The sequence below is a fragment of the Echinops telfairi genome, unplaced genomic scaffold (assembly GCF_000313985.2).
Source record: "Echinops telfairi isolate 266 unplaced genomic scaffold, ASM31398v2 ScPeMD7_5;HRSCAF=22, whole genome shotgun sequence".
NCBI classification, from domain to species: Eukaryota; Metazoa; Chordata; class Mammalia; order Afrosoricida; family Tenrecidae; genus Echinops; species Echinops telfairi.
In genome coordinates this window covers 28,151,554-28,178,381 of record NW_022103901.1, presented here as the reverse complement: position 1 = coordinate 28,178,381, position 26,828 = coordinate 28,151,554, and the positions used below count along the sequence as shown (strand labels likewise).

General features: G+C 48.7%; 1 protein-coding gene across 1 annotated transcript in view; it reads left to right on the top strand.

Annotated features, from left to right (window-relative positions):
- The window catches only part of ABCC1 (ATP binding cassette subfamily C member 1), a 123,232-nt gene that overhangs the window by 37,698 nt on the left and 58,706 nt on the right, over positions 1-26,828 (top strand). The window contains exons 8-11 of the mRNA XM_004706096.2: positions 12,088-12,318; positions 13,796-13,973; positions 22,400-22,561; positions 26,098-26,190. Coding sequence (XP_004706153.1) covers positions 12,088-12,318; positions 13,796-13,973; positions 22,400-22,561; positions 26,098-26,190 — 664 coding nt within the window. The remainder of the gene's footprint in view (positions 1-12,087; positions 12,319-13,795; positions 13,974-22,399; positions 22,562-26,097; positions 26,191-26,828) is intronic.

The following is a 26,828-nucleotide window of genomic DNA, read 5'->3' as shown; positions in this document are numbered from 1 at the left end:
AGTGGGAAGGAGGGGACCGCCAAAGGGTTCCTGGTGGCACAGTGTCTATGCGCTCGACCGCTGACCAGAGAAGTCTGCCGTCCGTCTGTCCGTCCATCCGTCCCGTGTGCTGCTGGAGAGAGGATAGCATTGACCACCCTGAGGGGCTGTTTCTCTCTCTCCTGCGTTGCCGTTGCCAGGAGTCCACAGTGACTCGGCACCCGTTGGCGTGGGTGTGTATTGATCCACCTGTAACAAGGCGGAGTCTCACAAGTCATCAGGTGAATGACAAACACCAGGCCAGAAGGAGTGCCAGCTCAGTGGTTCCATGGGTGGATGATTCTAGAAAGGGGAAGCTCCTCCGTGGAGACAGGAACCAAGTCAAGAAGAGTAGCAAAGAGGGGCGAAGTATAAAAGGCAGGAGAAGCCTTTTCGGGGACCTGGTCATATTTGTTCTTCATTGCGGTGATGGGTCCGTGAGCGTCCACCTCTGCCGACACTCTCCAGGTGCCTTCTACATGCCTACAGTCTGTGGATAATAGTGGTCGTACCTCCGAGCCAAAGCCGAACACTTTCAAAGCTGTCACGTTTAAGGACAGGGTGACCATTCTACTTAATTGCCCCCTTTCCCAAAAGGAAAGCCAAGAGCAAAAGGCAGTCAAAGCCAGCCCAGGGACCCTCCAGATGTACACCGAGAGCTGTGATCCTCGGCCTTTTAGACCCGTGTCCCCTTTCCAGACCACGAGCCCACAGCACCTTCTTCGGACTGCTCTTTCAGGAGCTGGATGAGTGAACAATAACTCACCAACCTGTGCGGAGCCCTGGTGGGTTGCTTACCACAAGGCTAATGAAGATGAGGGCATAAAATCACACAGCCTCGGCAGCTCCGAGGGCCACTTCCGCTCTGTCCTACAGCGTCCATAGGAGTCGGGATCATGGCGACAGCAGTGGGTTTGGTTTGCGTTCCGATGGCCCACATTTGTCATTTAAAACTAGGACCCGAAGCTGGAAGCAGACTCTGAAAGACTTGGAAGGCCATACAGTTGGATCTTGTCTTGACAGTAGTCATCTCCAGTCACATCCCCACATTAGGGAATTTTTAATTTGGAAGAAGGAAACAGGATTTTGTTCCTTTGAGCCTCGGGCTGTAATATTCTTTGTCAACCAGTCAATATGCAATCTTGTTTTATGTGGGTTTCTGATGATAAGAACCCTTACTTAAGATAGACTGACTATTGACTGATGAATTGAACTCCTGATCCAGCCTGCATGAGCTTGCCTGGTGTGTGTGTGTGTTTTCCCATGAGGCACACCAGCCTTCTCGCCTGGGGGAATACCAAGGAGCGCTTTAGCATTGTCCTCAGGACCATTTCGAACAGCAAAATCGCCAAGCCAAAGCATGAAGATGTGATGAATATTCCACTACATATGACTACAGGCACCATCCTCTGTCAGGGCACCTGTGTGTTGCTAGGACGCCACCCAGATCTCGGTGGCACGTCTAGACTCAAACAGACGAGGGAGAAAAGCCTGGCCACCCACTGCTGAGCATCAGCCCAGGAAAAGCCACCTGTATCCCGATGGTCTGGTCTGGAAGTGTTCACAGAGACGGCACCGCCCTGGGCAGCAGTTCAGGGCCGGCACAATGGCAGCAAAGGACACCAGATAGACAAAAAAGACACTTGTTTCTAGCAGGAGAGCTGACGAGAAGGCAGACTATGTCCCCTTGTTTGACCTCACCTGGGAACACGTGCCACTCCACCACCACCACCCCCCCCCCAGAACCATAAGTTTTTGAGGCACAAAAAGCACTTTAAAAATGAAACCAAAAACAACCCACCCAGCAAATGAAATGGGAAGAACTATTTTGAATCGTTGATATTTGTATGCAAAGCATTTTCAAGCCAGCCAGGGCTTTTGTGGAAGGACTAGTATGTTCTGGCCCCACCCATCTGTGGTTTACAAAACTGGGGCTATAAATATACACCGAGAGCTGTAAGAACAAAGACATGCTTTAAGTTTGTGCGGTCAGTCTCTGAAATTCCAGCCCAAACCTGCCCTCTTGGCAAAGGTTGGGGATTATGGTTCAAAGATCAGACCCCGGGTGTGACTAGAAAACCTAGAATTTATCAAACTCAGATTCGTTTTTGAGATTTTATCTTTCAACAGCACCTGATTTTAGATTTTACTTTTTTTAAAAAAAGTTACACCCAAGCCCGTCATTCCTTCAGATGGCGGTGCAGCCCTTCTCGCCTCTTTGGCTCCTCTCCTAGCCCTGGCCGCCTGCCTGGGACTGAACCTGCTTCTCAGCCGAGATGTCCCCTCCTTCGGGAAGGCTTTGAGACTGCCCCCAGCCCCCTTAAAGAGCACCTGCCATGTGCGTTTGCCTTGCCAGGTCTTTCCCTCGCGAAGTTCTTTGGAAGCAGGGACACTTGCTCAGTAAATATGAGCCACCTTTGTCCACACTGATGTTGGGGTCTGTCTGTCTCCCACCTTCCCACCTTCTCTGCAAGGCTCCGTGTCATTGGGGAGCACCTCCGACCGAGACCTTCCCTGTCCGGCGTCCCTTTCCTCCTCTCCTTCCCTCTGGCGTGCCACGTGGACCGCCTGTTGGCTGGGCAGTACGTGGACCTCCTGTTGGCTGGGCAGTATTCCTCTCTGGCTAGGTCTCAGCTGGTCCCTCCCACTGTGGTTGCTCTCAGCTGCCCAGGGCTGACCCTCTCTGCCCTACCTGCCTGGGACCTTCTCTCTGGCCCTTCCAGCACCCAAGTGACTGGACACCACCAGCAGGCCATGCTTGCTGACAGTCAGCCAGCTGCAGCCCCTGGGCTGGGGCGCACCCCTGGGAGTCGTGCAGAGTCCCAGTCAAGCCACGGCCGCCGCCTCTGCCTGCTTCTCCTCCCGGCCACGAATACATTTAGGTTAAAAGAGAGTAGGCAACGTGAGCAGATACAAACCGCACATGACACACACACACACAAACCGCACAGATACAAACCGCACTGTACATGACAGTGCCAAAGGGTTGGGGGACTCCAAAAGGGGTCCGTATACTAATCCTTGGGACCTGTGAACATGCCACTCCTCGACCAAAGGGGCTTTGTAGGTTCAGGATTCAAGATGGGGAGGTGACGCCGGATTATCGGTAGATCTGGTGCAACCACAAGAGCCATTCATTGCAAAAGGGTAGCAGGAGGTCAGAGGGAGATGCACTGCTGTTGGCTTTGAAGATGGAGGATGAGGCCCTGAGCCAGGGAATGTAGGCAGCTTCTTGAAGCTGGAAAAAAACCCAAAAGATACAGATTTCCTCCTGGTCCTCTAGCCTGACTACTTACTGCCTGTGGGCCCATTTTAGACTTCTGACCTCCAGGTCAGTGAAGGACAGATTGGTGTGGCTTTGAAGCCAAGGAGTTTGTGGTGACTCCACACAGTAGTCTCCGGAAGCATCCTCCTAGCAGGATGGGGTGGGGGCTCCCTGCAGTTGACTTTGTTCTGGATGCAGTCGGAAGCCATCAGTGGTCTCAGTCGGAGCGGGATGCCTTGTATAGGACGTACCCTTGTCTGCCAGGCTGGGAATAGATTTCCAAGCGACAAGGGTGAGGAGGCGGGGGTGGGTTGGGGGGACTGGAGAGAGAGCACCAGTGATGTCCCTTGGATGGAGGCAAACTGTGGAGATGGAGCAAAGGATGAACCGAAAGGGTTGGCGCCCTAGTGGCAGAGTGGTTGTACTTTGGACTGTGACCCACAGGTAGGCAGTTCCAAACCAGGTGCTTCTCATGAGAAAGACAGGGGTCCTACTCCTGTAAATAGTTGTAGTCTCAGAAACTCAAAAGGGGAGTTCTACTCAAAGGGTCCCGGTGAGTCAGACTCGATGGCAGTGCATTTCTTTATTCTTTGTGGCTTGGGCACAGAAAGAGAAGACACACGACCAATTGATTAGAACTGGGGATGGTGAAGGAGATGGTGTTGAAGCGATTTCCATGTTTCTGGGCCTTTCCTGGGGTTGGGAGCACACAGGAAAGGATAATGACTAATTAACTTTTGACCTGTGTCATCGTTTGGGGTAAAGGGCAGAGCAAGGGGCCAATGTTAGGGGACAGAGGTTTTCAGGAGGCATTGGGTGGTCTAGGTGGTCAGATGTGGCATAGATGTGACAATCCATCGTCTTCCTTGAACTCCAGCTGTTGAAAGGCTTTTGTTAGGGCTGGGTGAGTAGTAAGCTTGGAAATATGTTTTGGATATAGAGCCGGATGATTGTTAGGGAGGAGTGGTGAAGTGGGAATGAATGTTTCGGTGTCTATGGCTGCATGATAAATTACCCCAAACCCAGCAGCGGGGAACAACAATGACCAATTGTTACGGCATGTTGTTTCTGTGGGTCAGGGATCGGGAAAGGTCTTGGCTGAGGGGTTCTGGCTCAGGAGCGCTCAGGAAGTTGCAGCGAAGATGTCGGTTGAGGCTACAATCCTCTACAAACCCCACTGGGGTAGAAGGCCTGCTTCCTGGGGCACATGGTTGGCAAGTTAGTGCTGACTCTTGGCAAGGTTTCCCGACAAGGGCTCCCAGGGGCTCATTAGGTGTCCTTTCAACAGGACCTGCCCTTGCTTCCATGGACAAAGCAAGGCGCATTAATGTTTTTAGCTCTTTACTGTTTTATTATACTTTTAAGGAAGGTTTACCCAGTAGTTTTGATTCACAGTCAGCAGTTTCTTTTATGAAAAAAAAAATCATTTTATTGGGGGCCCGTGCAGCTCTTATCACAATCCATACATGCCTCCATTGTGTCAAGCACATTTGTATGTTTGTTGCCATCATTGTTCTCAAAATATTTGCTTTCTACTTGAGCCCTTGGTATCAGCTCCTCATTTCCCCCTCCCTCCTCCACGCACTCTTCCTCCATCACTAACCCTTGATAATGTATGTTATTATTATTTTCCCATGTCTTACACTGTCCGATGTCTCCCTTCACCCACTATTTTGTTGTCCGTCCCCCAGGGAGGGGGTTATATGTAGATCATTGTGGTCTGTTCCCCCTTCCTCCTCCCGCCTCCTTCTTCCCCTCCTGGTATCGCTACTCTCATTATTGGTCCCTGAGGGGTTTATCTATCCTGGATTTCCTGTGTTTCCAGCTCTTATCGGTACCAGTGTACATGCTCTGGTCTAGCTGGATTTGTAAGGTAGAATTGGGATCATGATAGTGGGGGTGGGGTGGGAGTGGCACATTAAAGAGCTAGAGGAAAGTTGTATGTTTCTTCAGTGCTATACTGCACCCTGACTGTATCGTCTCCTCCCCACGACACTTCTGTAAGGGGATGTCCAATTGTCTACAGATGAGCTTTGGGTCCCCACTCCACACTCCCCCTCATTCATATCGATATGATTATTTTTTTGTTTTGGGTCTTTGATGCCTGATACCTGATCCCTTCAACATCTCGTGGTCACGCAGGCTGGTGTGCTTCTTCCCTGTGGGCTTTGTGCTTCTCAGCTGGGCGGCCGCTTGTTTCTTCAGCAACGTCTGCGCAAGCCATGCGGTGGCATGGGTTGCTGTCTTCACCCTGTGGGAGCGTGTTCGTGATTCCATTCTAGTTTCTCTCTTCAGTGCCCAGTTTCCCTGCTACCTACATACCAACCTTTGAGGTCAAGGAATTGTCGACTGCTTGGTCTATCATATAGCTGATTGTTTCCCAAAACGGGACACGGTGCTTATGGGTGGTAATCATGGTTTGGAGGCCACTTGTCTTTAAGCTACAAGGTGGTCTTAGGGGCTAATTTCCGTTTGAAGAGTGCCTTGAGGTGTCTTGCGGTCTAAACTAGTCCAGGAGGCCTGGACTACAGAGGTTTTTTAAACCCGAGTCATGAGGACAGCTCTCATGGCTGTGCTCTCGTTGTCTGCCTGGGAGGAGATACAGCACGGGGGCCTAGGTGCAAGAGGTGAACTGCAGTGGAAGCCCTCTTGGAGGGTGTGAGTGTGGGGCACGGAGTAGGCCTAGTAGCCGGTGTTTGCTGATCGCTACGACCTTGGCCAAGCCCTGTAACTTCTCCGAAGCTCAGGTTCTACCTGAAAGACAACTGAGCAGCCCCGAGTTCTGTTATATTTTATTATTATTTTTCTGGCTATGTTTTCCTTTTAGCCCTGACATAAAATGATATCTCACATTATATATAGTGCACGTGGCACTTAAGAGAGACCTGTGACAGCGGAAGACCCCTTTTAGTCTCACAGTTTTATTGAGGTACAATTTACATATTTTACAATCCAATGGTTTTTAGTGTTTTAAGAGTTTTACGTATCCCCACAATAACATGTAGAACATAATTTGTTACCACAGAAAGAAGCTCCATGCCTTTTAACTGTCATGCCCCCTCACCCCATACCGCTCTAGCCCCAAACTCCAGCTATATTGATGTTCCTATTCCGGACATTGCATATAAATGAAAACATTTGTGTCCTACGTCTGGTGTGACCAGCTTCCCCCTTGTCATTGTGAAGTACCATGCAGTTGGGTCCAACTCATGGCAACCTTGTGCACCATAGAGGGAAACACCACCTGGTCCTCCTCCCTGGCGTCAATGTCTCAGCCCATTGCTGCAGCCCCTGCGGCCATCCACCTGGCCGAGGGTCCTCCTCTTTCTAACTGCCATATACTTTACCAAGCGTGATGGCCCTCTCCAGGGACTGATCGCTCCTGACAACATGTGCAAAGTATGTGAGCCGAAGGCTCATCATCCTGGCGGCTAACGAGCATTCTGGCTGTATTTCTTCCAAAGCGGACTTGTTCGGCTCTTGGCCGCCCATTGTACTTTATTCTTTGTCAGCACCAGTGTTCCCGCATCCATTCCTCTGCGGTCTTCTTTATTCCTTGTCCACCTTCACAGGCATGGGAGGCAATTGAAATACCCTGGCCTGAGTCAGCCGCACCTTGGTCTTCAGAGTAGCCTTGCTTTTCAACATACTAAGAGTTCTTGTGCCGCCGATTTACCCAGTGCAGTGTCTGCCATGTGATCTCTTGCTTGCTGCTTCCATGAATATTGACTGAGTTAAGCAAGACCTTCGACTTCAGTCTTTTCTCCATTGATCATGATGCTACCTGCTGGTCCAGTGGTGAGGACTTGGGTCTTCCTTACACTGAGTTGGCACCCATACGGAAGGCTGGCATCCTTGATCTCCATCAGCACATGCTTCAAGTCCTCGTCACTTTCACTTAGCATAATGCTTTCAAGGTTCATCCATGTCACAGCCTCTCCCTGTCAGTGTTTCATTTTACAGCTGAATCACATTCTGCTGTATGAATGGTTGACAGTTTGTGTGTCACCAGTGGACAGACATTTGGGTTGTGCTCACTTTCGGGCTCTTATAATAATACTGCTCGGAAATTTTATCTACAAATTTTTGTGTGGATAGATATTTTTTATTTCTTTCGGAATAAAATTCTCTAGGAATAAAATTACCAGGTCATGTGCTGGCTCTATATTGAACTTTTAGAGGAAGCTTCAGACTATTTTGTAAACTTGACGTACCATTGAACTTTCCCACCAGTAGTAAATAGAGCTTTCACTCTCTCACCATCCTTGTGAACAGGTTTAAGTATTTTTGTTGTGAATGAGGTGAAGGTTTACAGAGCAGATCATAGTTTCCATTCAACAATTCATACACATTCTGATTCAACTCATCCGTTGTGATCCCGTCAGTGTGGCATCACGTATTTCTCTAGCTCTCTGAGTTTCCTGTTCTCTTTCCTCCCCCTTCCCTGCCCTCTGAACTTTCTCCTCTTCACTCTAAATGGCAGGTGATTGTAATGTGGGCACGAGGTCAGTTACTGACCTCCAGGGAAAGACCCATTGTCTTGAGGGCCCTGTCAGTCTCCTGTTTGACCAATCAGCCTGGTCTCCACATTCCCCCCACTCTATTCGAGACCTTTTAATAGGATTCTTTTTGGGTATTTGGCAGTGGCCGCCAGGCACCGTCCACATCCTGGTCTCATAGTTGAGGATGTTTGCATGGGCCATCGGTTCCTGGACGGCGGCGGTTTCCACGGGTGTCTCGGTGTTTGTCACTCTTCTTTCCTCTGAATGGAGGCCAGGCATCACACCTTAGATGGCCCTTCACAAACTCTTAAGACCTCGGCTTGTGCTCAGAGCAAACTAGGTCATAGAACATTGTCTCCGTGAATTACGTTATACCAGTGGATATTGGGGTCCCCTGAAACGATGGTTCTGCTTCCTTAAGCTCAGCGACTCATTTCCTCAAGGTGTTTGGTTATGTCTCAGAAGTTCTCTGTTTCCTGTGTGCTCCACCCCATCTGTAGATCTATCTATAGCAAAAGTCAGTATTCAGATACAAATGTCTCCTGCCAAGCCTGTATCTCTTCGTGCATCTACTCCCACGATCAGGTTTTATCATCTGAGTTTTCCCCCCCTAGTTTGTGTAAAGTGGTGTCTCATTGTGGTTTTGGTTGGCATTGCCTTGATGACTCATGATCTTGAGAAAATTTTCATGTACTTATTGGCCATCTGTACTTTTTTTGGAGAGATAGGTATTGAAATCATTGGGTTATTAAGTCTGGTGTTTCATTTTTGTTGTTGTGAAAACTTTGGGCCTGTTTTTCGCTTTCTATCGGTAGTCTCATACAACATTTGTCCTTTTGTGAGTGGCTGATTTCACTCAGCGTATGTTCTCCAAATCCAGCGGGGTCATGAAGCGCCTCGTTTCATCGTGACTGTTTAGCAGTGAATGCATGGCCTCCCGTCGTGAGCATGGACTCCAGCTTCTTTGTCCCCTTCCTGCTCTTGCAAACAGTGCTGTGAGGAGCATGGGGTGCCGACGTCTACTTGTGTTACGGCTCTTACTTCTTTACGGTCTATACCCAGCAAAGGGTTTGCTGGGGCCTGTGGGATTTCTTCTTCAGAGGGTTTTGAGGCAGCACCATTCATCCTGCTGTCCACAGTAGTCGCACCTTTTTGGCAGCTGCAGGCGTTGCCTGAGGGTTCCGATCTCTGGGTTTTGTTATTCTCCGTTGTGTCTTGTAACTTTGCTGTCAGTGCTGGGATGAAGTGGTACCTCCTTGTTGCCTTGATGCGAATCTTTGGGTGGCTAATGGTCAAGAGCATCTCTTCATCTGCTTGTTGGCTGCCCAGGGTGTCTTCCTCGGTGAGCTGTCTGTTCGTGTCCATTGCCCATTTTTATTTGTCTGTTTCTTACTGAACTGTGACCATTTTCTATAGATTTTGGAGATAAGTCTCTTGTCTGAGATGTCATTGGCAAGGAAGAAAAAAGAAAAATTCCCAGTCTGTGGGTTCACTGTCTACTCTTTTAATGCTCATATCTCATTTTTAGAAGATTCCAGTGTTCTGGTTGGTCTTCTGCTGTGTGTATGTTTTTCATTGTGCTGGAAAGTCTGTCTGTGTCCTCTGTGAGGGCCTTTAGTTGGTCCCTATTTTCTCATTGATGATCTTTAGAGTCCTGGGTTCATACTTAGGTCTTTAATCCATCTTGGGTTCATATCTTGAGATATTACAAACCAATTTTTAGACACCCCCCCTAACACTCTAAAAGTAGAATTCAACAACAGGAAGCCCAACAGGGAAATAAATGAAAGTCATGGAAACTGATCAATGCCCTAGGTAATAGAAGAACTAAGGAATGAAAGTAAAAAATTCCTTGAAACAAATGAGAATGGAAATACAACGTACCAAATCCTATGGGACACACCCCAAAAATAAGGCTGTGAGGGCAATTTATAGACATAAATGCAAACATCAAAGCGGAACAGAATATCAAAGTCAGCACCTTAACTCAACATCTTCCGCTTTTAGAACAGTAACAAAATGAACATTCAGCCACTAGAATATAGGTTCCCAAATTTATTCGGCTTACTGCCCTTGAAAAAAACCAAACTAGATGAAATGGAAAGAGGTATTTGGCAATAAAGAAGTCATTGGTTTTGCAAAATTCTATCATGTGATCTCCAGCTTCGTTTCTACCACCAAGAACATATTTTCAAATTACTGTTCCTTCTTCGTTTCCAATCTTTGCATTCATCACCAATAATTATCAATGCATCTTGATTGCATGTTTGATTAATTTCAGACTGAAGACCTAGGTAGAATTCTTCCATTTTTTTCTGCATCACTAACTTTAGTGGTTGGTGCACAAATTTGAGTAAGAGTTGTATTGACTGTATTTCCTTCTATGCAGTAGGTATTATCTCAACACAGACAGAACTGTACTTTTGAGATATTGAAATGTCCTTTTGGACAACCGAAATGGGATACCAGTCCTCCTGGACCTGTCATTACCGGCATAGTAGACCATGTGATTTTCCGATTCCAAATGTCCAGTCTATATCAGCTCACTGATATAGACCAATTTGAGCATCCCATTTCATTTTGACAACTTCCAGTTTTCCTATATTCACACATCCTACGTTCCACGTTCCGATGATTCATTAATGTTTGAAGCTATTCCTTCAGTGTTTGCGTCACCCCCACCAGTACCTGGAGGTCCCACAGGCTCTTCTCCGTTCACGTCATGTTCACTAGATGGCTAGCTGACTGGAAGAGGTCCTTATTGGTTCTCATCCCAGAGAAAGGTCACCCAACAGAACGTACAATTTTGAACAATGTTATTAGTATCACATGCTCTTAACCATCATCCCAGATCATCCAACAACTGTTGAACAGTACATCGACAGGGAGCTGTCTGAGGTTCAGGCTGGATTCAAAGAGGATGTGGCAAAAGGATAAACCTGACTTGAATGGTTAAACCGTTGTCAGTTGATTTCCCCCCCTTTGATGCACGTTACGCCTGATCTGGTTTTCAATATTTTCTCTTATTTTTTTGGTTTGTTCATTGTATTAGTCTAGGTACTTTAGAGAAACAAATCCACAGCAACTCATGTAGAAGAGAGTTTTATGTAAAGAAAGTGTGCATCATGAAAACATCCCAACCCAATGCTGCCCAAGCCCACAAGTCCAACATTAACCCATTAACTCAACACCAGTCCACAAAGTCCTCCACCTCACAAAACAGACTGCAGGAGGAAAGCTGAGTCAGTGAACGAACAAGCATCTCAGCACTAGCAGGGGTCTCCACACGGCTGCTCCAGCACCCAGGGCTGCATTGGGATAGGTCCATGTTGCTTCTCCTTGGGGATGTCTTGTAGGAAGTCAGTCTTGCAAGCTGAAGCAGGGAACTGCTAAGGCAGCTGCACCCGGACGCTGTCATCTTGGTCCACTTGAGAGTGTGGGCCTGTCCCTCTCCGAAAACTCGGGACGTGGAGGGAGCGGGGCTTGGGGCTCCGTTGGCTTTCTCCCTGCTCTCGGAATGGTCGGTGCAGTGGCTCTGCGGTCAATCTGTCTCTTCTTCTGTCGGGGCTCACGAAGGGTCCACGATTTGCTTGTTTCCATCCAATTCGTTTTTTAAATCTATTTCCTCTTGGGTTTCAGGCCCTGGGTTTTCTTCAGTGTTGGTGCATCCTTGGTAGATGCGGAGAGATTCCGTTGTGCTTCTGACTAGGGCGCCCGTGTTTGAAAAGAGGGTTCTTTCCCCATAGAATGGTCTTGACACCCTTGTCAAAAATCAGCCGGGAGTGGCTCTGAACTCTGAACGGCTGCCTCATTGATCATCTCTGTGTCCACACGGGTGCCGGCACCACACCTCTAGATGACTGCAGTAAGCGTTGCAGTAAGTCTCGCCACGTGGGGACTCTGAGCCCTTCCACCCTGTCCTTTTTAAAGATGGTTATGGGTCTTCTGGTCCCTCAGGAATTTGGAGACTGGCTTGTCCGTTTCTGCACAATGATGAGCTGGGATTTTATAGGCATGGCATTGAATTTCTAGGTCGGTTTGGGATGGCACCTTATGATCCGTACCGCAGCCCCGTGAAAGCTACTGCTTATCCTTAGTTCTCAGATGAGGAAGCAGGAGCTTGGAAGGCTAAGGCCCTTTCTAAGGTCGCACAGTTGACAAGTGGTGAAGCCCGTGTCTGAACTGTGGCTTCTGAATCCATCGTCTATCCACCCTGTGAGCTGGTTTGCCCTCTCGGAGGAGCGGGTAATCAAGCTGCATAGCTAAGGGAACTCACCCCGGGCCACACTCCTTGTCTTTCAGGCAGCCGGTGAAGATTGTGTACTCCTCCAAGGACCCTGCCAAGCCCAAAGGGGGCTCCAGGGTGGACGTGAAGGAGGAGGCCGAGGCTTTGATCGTCAAGACCCCACAGAAGGAGTGGAACCCATCCCTGTTCAAGGTGTTATACAAGACCTTTGGGCCCTACTTCCTCATGAGCTTCTTATTTAAGGCGATTCATGACCTGATGATGTTTGCCGGCCCAGAAATCTTAAAGTAAGACCCCTGCCCTCCCAGCCGGGTTCCTCTGCCCCACCCTGGTGGGACTTCACCTGCGGCGTGCTCCAGTGGGCTTACAGTTTTGTCTCCCCGTTTTGCTGTGTACCATAGGGAGGCTATGGGTGCCTGAGAGTAAGTGAAAAAGGTGTGTCTGCTCTGGTTCATCCATGCACAGGTGATGCAAACCAAGCAGGTGGAAACACGCCTCCGCAAGAATGCGTGGCTAAAGACAAGTTCTTCCAGCGTGCATAGGACGCAGTCTCATTAGGGTACCTACCAAAAAAATGTCCAATCAAAACAGTGGCTTCGGGCGGGAGGGTGGGGTGGGGGTGGGGGGTGCTGAGAATCTGCAGAGAGGTCAGTTTAGAAGATTCTGTGGACTACTTCTTGGGATTCCCGAGAGGCACTCGTGATAGATTTTCTCAAAGACCCAGGACAATCACGGAGGCTTCTTAGGAAAAAAAATAATTTCTATGCTAACAGTGCTCCTGAGCTTTCTTTAAAAGCAGCAAGGGCTGTCCCAGGGGAATTGTGTTGGGCAGCCTTACTCCATCCACCTCCAGCCCTGATCTTGACCTTTGAGACGTCTTTTGATCCTCAGGCTCAAAGACACTCACCTGTCAAGTGAGCCTGAGTTGAGTCCCTCAGAGAGCACAGGAGGCTTCCGGAAAGGGTTAGAGCGATGGAGACACACCTCCGTGAGTTTCCAGACCGAGAGGGGACATCTGTTGGGAAACAACAGCTTCTCGTTTGGATCTTCTTGTTTCATGAAGGTCTCCATGAATTTGTAGCGGTGCTTTTTTACTTAGTCTCCTATTACTCTCCTATACCATGAGCCCACAGTACACACGAGGGGGCCTCAAAGAGTTGGGGAGGGAAGTGAAATAGAAAGATAATCAGGGCTGTCCATGCACCTTTGTGTGTCCATGGATAAATGTGTGTGTATCCAGATGTCCACATATCTCAAGGGCATGGAAGAGCTCATGACATACTAACCAGGTCAGAGTTGACATCCTCCCTATTAACCTCTCCCATGCTGCTCTGTCTCTGTCTCTCTGGCTGCCTCTCTCTGTCTTGCCTGTGTCTCTCGCTCTCTGTTTCTCTCCTTTGTCTCTTTGACTGCCTCTCCTCTTTCTCTTCCTTCTCTCTCAATCCTGGGTCTTTTCCTCTGTCTCGTCTGTCAAGGGCCACACATATTTTTCTGTTCCCCTTTTGCAAACTCTGCTCTGCCCCTAGCACTCTATTTGATCCCTTGCAGAGTGTCAAGAACTTGTGGGTGACAAGTTCACAGTGCTGGGGTCGAATGTGGGGGAGGCCCCCAGGACTGCTCGCTTCCCTCCATGGGCCTGTCCTGGGAGCAGTGGCCGCTGCCTCCGATGGCCCAGGAGGAAGTTGGGCTGCCGATCCCCATCGAGGGCTCTTTCCCCACGCGCGTGCTCCCTGTGACCTTGGCCTCTGACCTTGCTCCTCGCAGGCAGCTCATCAACTTTGTCAACGACAAGAAGGCCCCAGACTGGCAGGGCTACTTCTACACGGCGCTGCTCTTCATCAGCGCCTGCCTGCAGACGCTTGTGCTGCACCAGTACTTCCACATCTGCTTCGTCAGCGGCATGAGGATCAAGACCGCCGTCATCGGGGCCGTCTACCGCAAGGTGGGTGAGACGGGCACTGCACCCCCCACACCCTCACCCCGGTGCCACCTCCGAACCACAGGGGACCTGGTTGGGTTTCGTGGGACGGCCTCGGGCACCTGCCTTGGTTTTCTGGCGTTGCCATCCGAGAACCCCAGCAGTGGGTGGGTTCCATGAACGGAAATGACCTTTCTCACCATCGAGCAGGCTTCTGGTGGCGGTTGTCGGTTCCGACCCACAGCGACCCAACCCTACGCACAACAGAACAGACGAAACCCTGCCAGTCCGGCGCCAGCCTCACGGTTGTGCCCATGCCTGAGCTCACGTTGCCGCAGCCCTTGTGTCCATCCGTCTCCTTCCTCTCCTTGGCTGCCCCTTTACTTACCAGGCATGGTGGCCTCCTCCAGGGGCTGCTCTCCCCCGACAGCATGTCCCACGTATGGCAGAGGAGGCCCCGCCATCCTTGCCTCTAAGGAACTCTTTGGCCATACTTGTTCCAAGACCATCCTGGTCGCCCTTCGCATAGGGCAGTGGGCTCCTTCTGTTAGCTTGGGGGATGGTCCTTCTCTCAGCCTTTGCAGCCTCAACATCTCGCGGTTGTGAGTCGATTTGGACTCTGAGCGATGGTACAGGACCCACTAGCACCATCCTGTAGCTTCCGAAGGCTGGACCTTTTTATCGGAGCAGAAAGCCTCATCTTCCTCTCATGGTGCAGCTGGTAGTTTCAAACTGCTGACCCTGGTGGTTAGCAGGCCAGAGTGTAACACACTCGGCCACCATTCTGTAGCCCGGCATCCCCCACTGCCACGGCAGAACTGCCAGAAGGAGGTGGCTGTAACAAACGGACACGTGTTGTTCCCTTACAGCACCGGAGGCTCAAAAAGGTAAACCAAACGCAACTGCCACTGAGTCGATTCTGACCCATAGGAACCATGTACGGACAGAGTAGAATTGCCCCAGCCCATTCCATGCCTGTAAATCTTCACCGGCGTTAAAAACGCTGCGTCTTTCTCCCCTGGATTAGCCGGCACTTTTGCTATGCTGACCCGTGGTTAACAACCCACCACCCCACCAGGGCTCCTGTAAGGCCAGAAGCCTGAATTGAGGACAGTAGCTGTAACAGAAGGTTCTGGGGGAAGGTCCTTCTCAGCTCCTTTTCCTGGTGTCCTATGACAAGGTGTCTGTCTTCCCCTCTTCTCTGCTGGTTTCCTTGCTCAGTTAAAAACACCCGACACGAATCCTGCCTTGCTAACGCAACCAAGAGCATCCATTCCCGAATGGAATGATAACCTGCTACAGGCTGGTTGCCTTGCCCGTGAGTTAGGCGACAGTGGAGCTGCCGTAGAGTTTCCAAGGCTGTGAATCTTTACGGAGGCCAACTGCCGCAACTTCCTCTCGCTTACAGACCCGTGAGTTTAAATGACCCCCCTTTCCTCTGGAAACCCAGCGTGTAACCACAGCATGCCACCAGCATTGCTTAACCACAGGTTCAGGCATTAGGATTTTATTTCCATCCAAATCCATAGTGATCTCCAGGGACGTCCCTCCCTCTCCACGGTTCGAGAGAGATGCTTGCTTCTCTGCCTGATCTTTTCTAATTGAGGAGTGATTCAGCTGAAGATAAACTCTATATTCTATGGCTCCGTTCACACAAGAACAAAACCCCTCTTCCAGATGGGATCGCCTCTGCCGCCACAGGGGTTGCTAGGTCTCCAACACCTATTTTGGGGCCACACGATGGAATCCACCGTAATAAGAGCCTCAGGCCTAACCGTCAGAGCAGTCAGTCTGGCCGGTCTGTGTCCCTGCGGTGCCAAGGACGTGACAGCAGACTGCACCCTGCAGGGGTGATGGCAGGGGTTGCATGGAGAGTGTCCCGCGTCCCACGTCAGCTCCGGGTAACCGAGTGTCTTCGATGGGTGGGTGATCGTCATTTGGGGAAATGGGGATTCGGGTCTTCACTCAGTTCTCTGTGTGTGTGTGTGTGTGAGCTCTTTCTGCCTGGCATTTTGAGCTGAGTAGGTCATCGTTTCTCCCCCAGGTGATTGAGGGCTCAGCAGCCATTGGTGCTCACTCCGTTCGTCCCCTTTAAATTGTGTATTCATTGCTGAGAATTTATCATGGCAAAGCATACGCCGGTCTCACATTTACCGCACGTACAGTTCCATGACATTGATTCATGGTTTGATTGCTGTTAAAAACAAACTCACTGCCATCACGTCGTTCCAACTCAGGGTGACCCTGCAGGACAAGGGCGAGCTGCCCCTGTGGGTTCAGAGACCTTGACTCGTAATAGGAGTAGAAAGCCGCATCGTTCTCCCGAGCAGAGACTTGGTGGCTTCGAGTTGCTGGCCTTGAAGGGTAGCCAGTCCACCACCATTAGCTCGATAGGCTTGTTTTCATCCTTCGATTGTTTTTTTCCTTATTGGCATAGAATTCACATATCCTAGTTCAGCCACATCAAGAATCGGGCAAGCATCACCATAGTCAATGTTAGACACTTTTCTTCCTTCTTGTAGTTAATTGTTGTTGGCTCCCCATTCCCCCAAACCTCCCCTGCTGTGTCCCTAGTTAATTATTAATGTAGTTACTGTGTCTCAAGTATACCTCTCCTGGATTTCTTATACAGGAAAAAAAGCTATTTAAAATAAAATCAAGGGGAAAACAAAGAAAAGAAAAGAACAACACTAATGATAAAAAAAAAAAGCTTAATCAAAAAGAAAGCAGAAAATATTAAAAACTGGAACAAATTTCAAAATGGTCAAAAAGATCACATGATTAGGTATTACATTTTAACCGAACTACATCTGCCATAATTGACTTTGTAATGCTCTCTGTATGTCCAAGGCTGTTCACATCCCTGGGCTGTGGTCAGAGGGGATTCACCAGAGGTTTGATCCTTGTGGGAATCCTGCGAAAGGATTTGGGGTTTCCAGTGTCATCCCTAGCCTTCTGCAAATTAGGAGTTTAGAATGTAAGCTCTGATACCATTCCCTTCTCCAGATTTGGGTTCTATTGTTTATCATCCTTGGATCACACAGGCTGGTGTGCTTTCCCAGGTGGACGTAGCCATCACATCACTTAGATGACTGCTTAAGTTAAGAATTTATGACCCCAGGTACTATTCTTTGTAATAGCCAGGCTCTGTCTGATCTCTTCACCACACTTTGCTCTCGCGCCCATGGCGATGAACACATTCTGAGTTTGGGGCAATCATTTTCACCCTCTTTTTGGGTTGTTTCTCCACCAATAACATAAACTCTTTACCCAGCTAAGGTTCCTATCTAATTTTTCAAATTGCTGTTGTCCATTTGATGACCCATATAGATAGACCTTAAAAAGAGCAAAAGGCTCAAGGCAGACATTTGTTTACTAGTTAAGCTAAACCATGATTTGGTTTTATGATGAATTCACTGGGTGTTTTTGGTTTAAGATTAAAAATTATCTCAGGTCAGTAGTTTATAGGGGTACAACTCGCCTCCATAGTGCCAGAAAATGTAGACTCCTTGAGGATTTGACATTCTGATCTGCAGTATTGCCTTTTGATTCTTCTATGGAATCTGTGATCCAAGTCTTCAGTAATGGTAGCAGGCACATCTAGATCGTCTGACCTCATGGCGAAGGTGGCAGTTCACGGAAGCACACGTTCCGTATCCGCCTTCTATTCCTGACTGCCCTTCCTCTTTCCTCCCAGGGGAATAGAGAACAATTGTCGCCTCTATGTCTTCATCAACATTTGTTACTATATTTTAATTGTCGCCAACCTATACCCACTGCTACCGATTCCTAGTGACTCATAGGGTTTCTGAGACTTGAATCTTGGCAGGCGCAGTGGCTGGGGCCGGATCTGCCAATTGTGCCATTATCAGCCCCACAGTTAGCCCACGGTGTCACCAGGGCTCCAGCCAACCACCAGGGCTCCAGCCAACCTAGAGGGAGTGAAGTGGTAGCTCACTGGTTTTGATTTGCATCTCTCTGGTGGCCCAGGATGCTCAGCATCTTTGCAGGTTGTCTGGTTAGCTTTTGAATGCCCTTGCGTGAGATGACTGTTGGAGTCCTGTGTCCATTCTGTGATGTTGGGAGTTTTGTTAGTGGTTGAGGTTTCATAGACATATAGACTTTTGATGATAAGCTTTTGGCTAGATGATGTCGTCTCTCTCCATTGGACTCGTGGCTTTTTGACTGTTTTTGGTAAAATCTTTGGAGGAGCAAACGTTTTTATTTTTATTGAGGTCCCTTGCGGTCTGTACTTGTTGTGATTGTCTTAGATGATCTGCGGTTGGACGCTAGCCCTGACAGTGTTGCTCTTGCTTGTTCTTCTGAAACTTTTATGATTTTAGTTTGTACTTTTAGGTCCTGAAGACATTGTGAATTTGCTGTTGTGTGAGGCAAGGATCCAGTTTCATCTTGCTGCATAAAAATTGCACTTGGCCCACGCGGTTTATTGAAGGGACTCGGGATCTTTTTCAAAAACAGTTTCATCATTGTGTTCATCTCCTTTTTTTATTATTATTAAATAGATCATTTTATTGGGGGCTCTTACGGCTCTTATAACAGTCCATACATCAATTGTATCGAGCTCATTTGTGCATATGTTGCCGTCTTCATTTTCAAAACATTTTCTTTCTACTTGAGCCTCTGGTATCCACTCTTTTTTCTCTCCCTCCCAACACCCTCATGAGCCCTTGATAATTTATAGATTATTATTATTTTCATATCTTACAACATCCACTGGTTCTCTTCACCCACGTTTCTACTGTTTGCCCCCCTCGGTGAGGAGGGGGGGTTGTATGTCGATCATTGTGATCAGTTCCCCCTCTCTCCCCCTTCTACCCCCACTTTCTCCCTACCTTCATGGTATCCCATTACTGTACCTGAGAAGTTTGTCTGTCCTGGATTCCATGTGTTGGAGCTCATCTACTTTGAAAGGAACTAGGTTACTGTCTCAGTTCCTTGAAGCAAGAGTACTGCTTAGGCTTGTAGGTTAAGAACATAATGTCTTGCATGGACGAAACCAGGGAGGGGTCTCAACATTGACCCCTCTTAACACATTAGAATCACTTAAAGAGCTCAAAGAACTCCTGATGCCCAGGTGACCGCCCAGAGCAACTACATCAGGATATCAGACATCAGTATTCTTGTGTGTTGACCGCAAACCCCACCACCTTGCTGAATTCCTTTTATTAATTCTAGTTACCTTTTTTTGTGGTTGTTCTTGTAAGTGCTGTCGAGTCAACCAATTCTTTCTGGTACAGTCACTCTGTATTCCTTTTATCTTTTTATGGTGTTTCCTGAGCCATTCAATCGTTTGCCCATAGAATCCTTCAACGTTGTATTTTGAGCCATGAATTTTTTTCTTCAATTCTTTCAGCTTGAGAAATGCACAGCCTGCTCTTCCGCTTTGGTTCTCTGTCCCCAGCCTGTTGCACATTGCCTTTCACAGTTCTGTCTTTACCAGCTGCCATTTGAAATCTTTTGTTCAGTCCTTTTACTGCCTCATCTCATCCTTTTGTTTTAGCTGTTCTGTATTCAAGAGTAAATTTCAGAGTTTCTTCTGCCGTCAATTTTGGACTTTATTTTTACCCCCAGTATTTTTCATGACCTTGTTCTTCATGTCTGTTGACCTTAAAGTCATCCCACAACTCACTTGTTTTCAGTCATGAGTGTTCATTGTGTTAAATCTGTTCCTAAGGGGGTCTCAGAATTCAGGTGGAGTATACTTAAGGTCGTGTTTGGATTTCTGTGGACATGTTTGGTTTTCTTCAGCTCCACCTTGAGCTTGCACATGGACGATCTCGTCCACAGTTGACCCTACTCTTGTTCTGACCAGTGAGATTGAGCTTCTCCATTTCGTCTTTCCACAAGTATAGTCTGTTTGATTCCTGTATAGTATATCTGCCAAGTCTACATGTACAGTTGTTGTTTGTTAAAAATATCAGTAAAATAGTATTTGAAATTTTATAACATGGGCTAAATCAAGGATGCTATCAGTAGAATTACCATATTGCCCCATGGAGGTGATTTACAATGTTCCCCAATAAGAGGATAATGATATCTCTAAAGTGGACATGAGTGAATTTTGAGCTTGAACTTAATTGTGTAAGAGCAATTATCTCTTATAAGACCCTACTCGATACTCGCCCTCATGAAGAGATCACTGAAGATATGGGTGCTTTAGCAAAGTGTGGTGAAGAAATCAGAGGGTGCCTGGCTATTAGAAATAATAGTCTGAAAGGCTTGTCTTAAAACAAGAAGCTGTCTAAGTTATATGTCAGCCAAATCCACACAGAAGAAGCACACCAGCCTGTGTGGTCCAAGGATTGTCAATCATCAAATCTAGGACTGGAGGGAAAGTACTGGAGCTTAGATTTGGAGCACCCACGTTGCGAAGGCTACAGATGACAGGGAAACCCTAAAGCCCATTTGCAAGTTCCCCACGTAGACTAAGCCTCTAGTGAATCCCCTCTGACCATTGATATGCTATTAGACAAACGCATTGGAAAATGTACTAACGCAGACGTAATTCGAAGAACACCGTATCATTTGTTCTCCCTTTTTGCGCATATTAAATTTGTCTAAAAAAAGAACCAGACCCACCCCCGTCAGTCGGTTCCGATTCAGCGTGACCCTACCGGACAGCTCCCTCTGTGGGTGTCCGTGACTGCAGCTCTTCACAGGAGTAGAAAGCCTCTTCCTCCTCCTGAGGAGTGGCTGGTGATCTCAAACTGCTTACCTTGCAGTTGGCAGCCCAATGTGTAACCACTGTGCTACGTTTTTATCCTTTTGAGGTTTTTCCCTCCCTGTTTTCTTTTGTTATTGTTGTGTTTTTGTTTTGTCTCCCTCCCTCCCATGTTTTGCTTTGTATGAAATCCACGATAGATAATCTATAGAGATAATACCTGGATTAATAGTTTCTTGAAGTTGAAGGGGAAATGAGGAGCTAATAACAAGGAGTACAAGAAAGAAGGAAATGTTCTGATATTGATTGTGGTCATGAATACACAACTCTTTTTAATATGTTTGAACTTTTGAACTTTACGATATGTGAAATACGTCGATAAAAGAACTTTTAAAATTAAATTTTTAGAAAAGTATTTGTAATGAAGTCATTGGTCTTGCAGAAGTCTACCATGTGATCTCCAGTATTGTTCTTGTCATCAAAGCCATATTTTCCCTCCTGATTCTTGTTTCCTACTCTCGGATTCCGATCACCGGGGACGATTAATGCATCTTGATTGCACAGTTGATCAATTGCAGACTGCAGAAATTGGTAAAAGTTTTCCATTTCCTCGTTTTTGGCTGTAACGGTTGGTGCATACATTTGACTAATAGACCTATGAACTGGTCTTCTTTTTAGGTATGGATATTGTCCTATCACTGACAATACTGTACTTCAGGATAGATCTTGAAAAAAATTTTGATGGTGAATGCAATGTCATAACCTCCATTTTTAATTTCTGGCGTAGTAGACCATGTGACTTTCTCATTTAGAATGGTCCATGCCAGTCCTAGTAGAGTTGGCATGAATTGAGGCTGACTCAGTGATACCTAACATGACCAACAGAAATACCTGGGACCTTGTGTGAAGCTGGGTTTTCTAAAGAAGCAAACCCAGTCGTATGTGTGTGTGTGTGTGTGGTGTAGAGAGAGATGTTTATCAAGAAATGGTTGTGTAAGTGAGTAAGTCTAATCCAGTCAAGTCCATGGATCAGAAGTTGGCTGGAGGCTTTTCCTGACTCCTGAAGCTGTGGGGCTGATCCACTGTGAAGCAGGAGGGCCGCAGATGGTGGGTGCAGAGCTGGATGAATCTTAGGTCAGCAGTCTGCTGTGGCTCCAGGTATCGGCAGACAGGGTTGCGGGAGGTTGATAAACCAGATGCAGGATCTAAGCCCAGCAGACGTGAGCGGCTTTCCCATGGAGTCTGCTTAAAAAGGAGCAAGCCACATTCCTTAGGAGATTTTCTTCTAATTGCATCGAGGCTTTGGCCTGACCTGATCAAGGGGGCTAGATTCCACCACACCTGCCAGCCGCTCACAGAGTTGATGATGTCAGATTACACCCCATCGTGGAGTTGATTACACCATGTTAGATCACATCATGGGAATCACTGCCAAACTCCTGAGAAACCTGGCACAGCCAAGTTGACACAACCTAACTCTCACTGCTAGAAATCTTTACGTATTCCATCTAATTTTGAACGACTTCCAAATTTTCTAGATTCATACTTTGCAGATTTCATGTTCTAATTATTGGTGGATGTTTGCAACTCTTGGGCTTTGTGGTGAGATCCTATCTCACCGGCTGGGCAGACGGGAGCTGGCAAGGAAGGGGGCAGGTCAGTGACCTCTTCCCTGCTGAGCAGTATCTTTCCTCTCGGTGATTCTGAAGGGAGAGGACGGGGCTCACAGCCCACCACATTCACCATCTCCCTCTCCTTTACTCTGCAGGCCCTGGTGATCACCAATTCAGCCAGAAAGTCATCCACGGTCGGGGAGATTGTCAACCTCATGTCTGTAGACGCCCAGCGGTTCATGGACTTGGCCACGTATATTAACATGGTCTGGTCAGCGCCTCTGCAAGTCATGCTTGCTCTCTACCTCCTGTGGCTGGTGCGTGTTTGCCATCCCTCCACATGGGGGCTGTGGGGAAGGGGTGGGGGTGGATGGTCAGAACATGTGTAGCTCCTCGGACATCCGTCGTGCCGGGCACGTGGTCCTTTTCTACCTGTGAGTCGATTCGTCGAGACTTTGCCCCTTGCCCATGTTGTGTGGTTGGTGGTTCTCTTTGTTGGCCTGCTGGTTCATTTGTGACAGCGCATGCAATTTACAGCCTTATAACACAGCCATTATGTGGCCCCCACCCCGACCCCGTGTCCTTTCAAACACAAGCCCAAATCTGTTCTCTAGTCTCTAATGATGGTTATCATGAATCTCTCGGTTGCAAGAGCTATAAGTCCACCTTAAAATAGTCTAAACAGCTAAAGAGACCTTTAGGGGTATGTAAAACTCCTACAAGTTCAGAGAAAGCAAGCATTAGGCATAGATGCATCCAGGAGTAACAGCAGTGTTGAAGGGTTTGGTCTCTCTCCATCCTTTCTGGACCTGTTTTCTGCTTCATCCCCCCAGTTCCGTTTCTCCCAGTAGCTGCCTTAGCTGCGGGCTTATATAATCTTGACAAGTATTTGCTTTCCAGAGAAGAGGAAATGCCACGGTCACTTTTCCTTATCCAGAGACCTGAGAAGGACGGTCCCTGGACCAATCACAGTAGATTAGGAGGCCGAGTTCTCTGGTTGGCCAGTCTGAGTCACGTGCCTCCCCCCCCCCCAAGAGATGATGGGTTTGTAATTCACAGCCTTCCAACTGGAGAGAGACAGGTTCCCCTCCCACCTGAAAAATGATGAGCAAAGATCCTATTAGACCTGCCTTGTTCTTTCCACCTCTGAGCCTTTGCACCTGCTTCTCCTTCACCTCTAGGCTGACATCTTTCAAGGCCTGTCATATACCACCGAATTCCTCCTGTCAATCAGATGAACATCCTCCCTATTTTTGAACCCCGGTCGGTGACTTTAGCGGAGGCCCTCACCTTCCGAAATTGGCCTCTGCCTGTTGGTGCATGGCCTCTTCTTTGCTCTTCGTGGGCAGGCATCTCATGGGCAGGCAGTTTTGTGGGTGCCTTCCTGCGGGGCTGCTGCTTCACAGGAGCGCCGCCGATGAGCTGCCGAGTCTACTGCTGTCTCCATTTTGCAGCGTATGACCGGGGCTTCCAAGAGTTCATTCCCAGTGCAGTGGAAAGGTCATGGTGTTGCCCACAAAGCTTTTGATGCCCCTTTATAATAGAGAGCAGAAGGTTGACAGACACCTAGGGGTGACCATTCCCTGGGAGATGCTGACACAGCCACCAGTGCTCTGGGGACACTTATTTTGTGGCTTGTGAACCATCGAGTTTTCTGGGCATTGTGTGTGGATTGAATGATGGTTGCCCAGCCTGCACAGTGTTGATTCTGTGGTTAACTCCCTGTTTGGGTGTGGGGTGGGAGAGTGTGCATGTTCATGCACATGCATGTGTGTCCCGCGCATGACAGGATGTTCAGCAGCCCCCTAGCCCAGGCCGACAGTGAAGATGTCTCTGGACATCTTGGGGAAAGCAACCACTGTGGGGCGACATATGGATGTCTGACCAGTCAGACGGTGCAGCCACATCACACGTTGCAGGTCCCGTGCTTTCTAAATAAATGGATGGGGTAAGGCAACCCTGCATCCAGCAGGTCTGTCAGCGTTGTGTTTCCCACTGCGTGGGGGACCCCTTCCTGGGTCAACTTGCCGAGTTTCTTGACCTCCCAGCTTTTTTCCTGAAGCCCACGCACACTTCGTAGCTGGCACTCTTGGGTGAGCATCCGAGACACCCCAAAATGCACGCGACACCCAAAAATGCACGTGACACTTTCTATTGCTGTCCTTGCTCCATTGAGTTCTGAACGGAGCCGGTCACATCTCTCAGACCTGACTTCCTAGGCTAGAGCCGGGGTGGGCATGCTCGGCCTGCGGGCTGTTTAAGGCCCAAGAAGGCACCAGTAGCAACGACTCACATCATGCCTGGCACCAGAGAGAAACAGTGGCAGCCATCACGTCCACAGTGACTTGACTGTTGGACCCCCCCCACCCCACCTCTCTGCCACCCAGGCCGGAGGAGGGATTCCAGGTGGGACACTGCTGAAGCACCCAGATGCTCATTGCAATTCCTAACTGCAAAGGTCACCTGGCCTGACATGAGAGCGTCTCTAGTCTCAGTGATGCCAAGTGTGAACATTCCTATTCTGCTCTAAGGAAAGCGGTGCATTCCATGATGGGGTGGTGACCTCCGAAAGGTTAGCGTTTCTAGCCCGTGGGCCCTGTGCAGGGGAGCCTGCGGGGTGGCAGGCTGCACGATAAAGATTCTAGCCTAGGGACACCTCTGTGGCGGTTGTGCTCTGTCCTGTCCGAGTGGCTCTGAGTCATATCGACTCGAGGACAGGAGGTCTAGTCTGGGTGGTGATTGTGCTGCTTGAAGCCGGTGGCCCATGTTCCTGTGTGTGGTTCTCCGAGACACTCCCCCCCCCCCCAGGCTTGTGAGCTCGAGCTCACGGTTAGTTGCGTTCAGGGCTGTAATTCATCCCTCAAAAGACTCACCGCAGAATTGGCAGTGGAAAGATGCGGCAAGTCTGGGGGACACCAGGCGTGCGTTCCTAAAGGCCCTTGCTCAGGCTGGAGCCTCAGAGGACGCACGATTCCCCCAGCAGTGAGTTTCATGTACACGTCTGAAATGTTGTCACCAGGGAAGCTCATTAGAGACTCAGGGCCCAAGGTTTTCATCCAGGCCTGGATGTGTTGGCAGCCTCGACTGGGCCAGTTCCCAAACACCAGACTCCCTGGAGGAAGACGAGTAATTTGGCACACGCCATGTTGTTTGAACAAACAGTTTGGGTGCCAGAAACCCCCGGCCCATTGCCATCAAGAGAATTCCAAGCCACAGCCACCTGTAAGACAGAGTAGACCTGCTGCGTACTGCTTGCAAGGCTCGGATCTTTATGGCAGCAGACTGCCTCCTCCTCCTCCTGTGGCGCAGCCAGTGGGCTCAAACTGCGGACCTTCTAGTTGGCAACCGCGGGCTTAACCAGGGTGCTACCAGGGCTCTCTGGTCGGTTAGGACTTAGGGACCACTCATCAGTTCTGAGATGGTGGGAGCTCTCCTGAAATTCAAGTTCCAAGAGGCCCCCTTCATCAGCTTTCTAAGATTTGTCCGGCGAGGGGGGCTTTTTTTTTGTTTATGAAGTGATATTTTCCTGTGTTCTTGGTCTGTGTACAGAGCAAATGAGTCCCCATTTGGCAGTCTCGGTACAGGTTGTTCAGTGATGTTGGCACAGCCCTTTGGTCCCTCTCTAAAATACTGAAGTTTTCATTTGCAAGACTTATTTGGCCTCAGGAGTCCCCGAGAAGGGGCTGGGGGGCCTGCATCCTGTTAAAGGGGTTGGAGAGATACCAGGAGAAGAGTACATTTGCAAACTCTGACTCCCACTATTGGAAAACAGCCGTGACAGTTCTCCAAACATAACCGAAGCGGGGCATGCCATCAGCCCCTCATCCTCAATGAGTCCCCTTTCCTTCCTCAGACCCTGGGCCCGCCTGTCCTGGCCGGAGTGGCTGTGATGGTCCTCATGGTTCCGCTCAATGCAGTGATGGCGATGAAGACCAAGACCTACCAGGTAGGATAGCTGTCCCCACAGAGCCCCGGCTGGGCCCTGGGCTGAGGCTTTGCCATGTGGTGTTTGCCCGAGCTCTGAGGTTCTCGGCTTTCCTTGTCTGTTGGAATTGCTTCGGGGAGCTGTGACAGATGCAGACCCTCCGGCCTCCTGGCTACTGGGATTTTTCAAACTCTTAGGTGGGTTCTGATGGGTGGCCACAGTTGAGGACTCCTGAATCGGCCCCAAAGAGTCAGCGATTTAAGTCACCACGCCTGTGAGTCCTGATACTTTACTTCCCATGGAACTGATTCACGTGTATGTATGTATCCCTAGCGGCACCCGATGAAGTTGCTTGGCTGCCAACCGAAAGATTAGCTGTTGAAACTCACCAGCTTCGGCTTCCAAAAAGATGGCAGCCTTGGGAATGCCACAGGGCGGTTCTACTCCGTCCCATTGAGTAGCTAGGGGTTGGAACCTACCTGTGGCGGCAAGGGCTTTGGTTTGAGTACTCATGTACCAGGGGCCTTCACAAAGTTTGTAGAAAAATGGAATGAAACGATCATAGAACTTTCCCACGACCTTTTTGAAGCCCGCATGTACACGTGTATGAAGGTTTTCAAGAGCTGTGTAAAAATAACTCGTCTGTTGCTTTCGCCGGT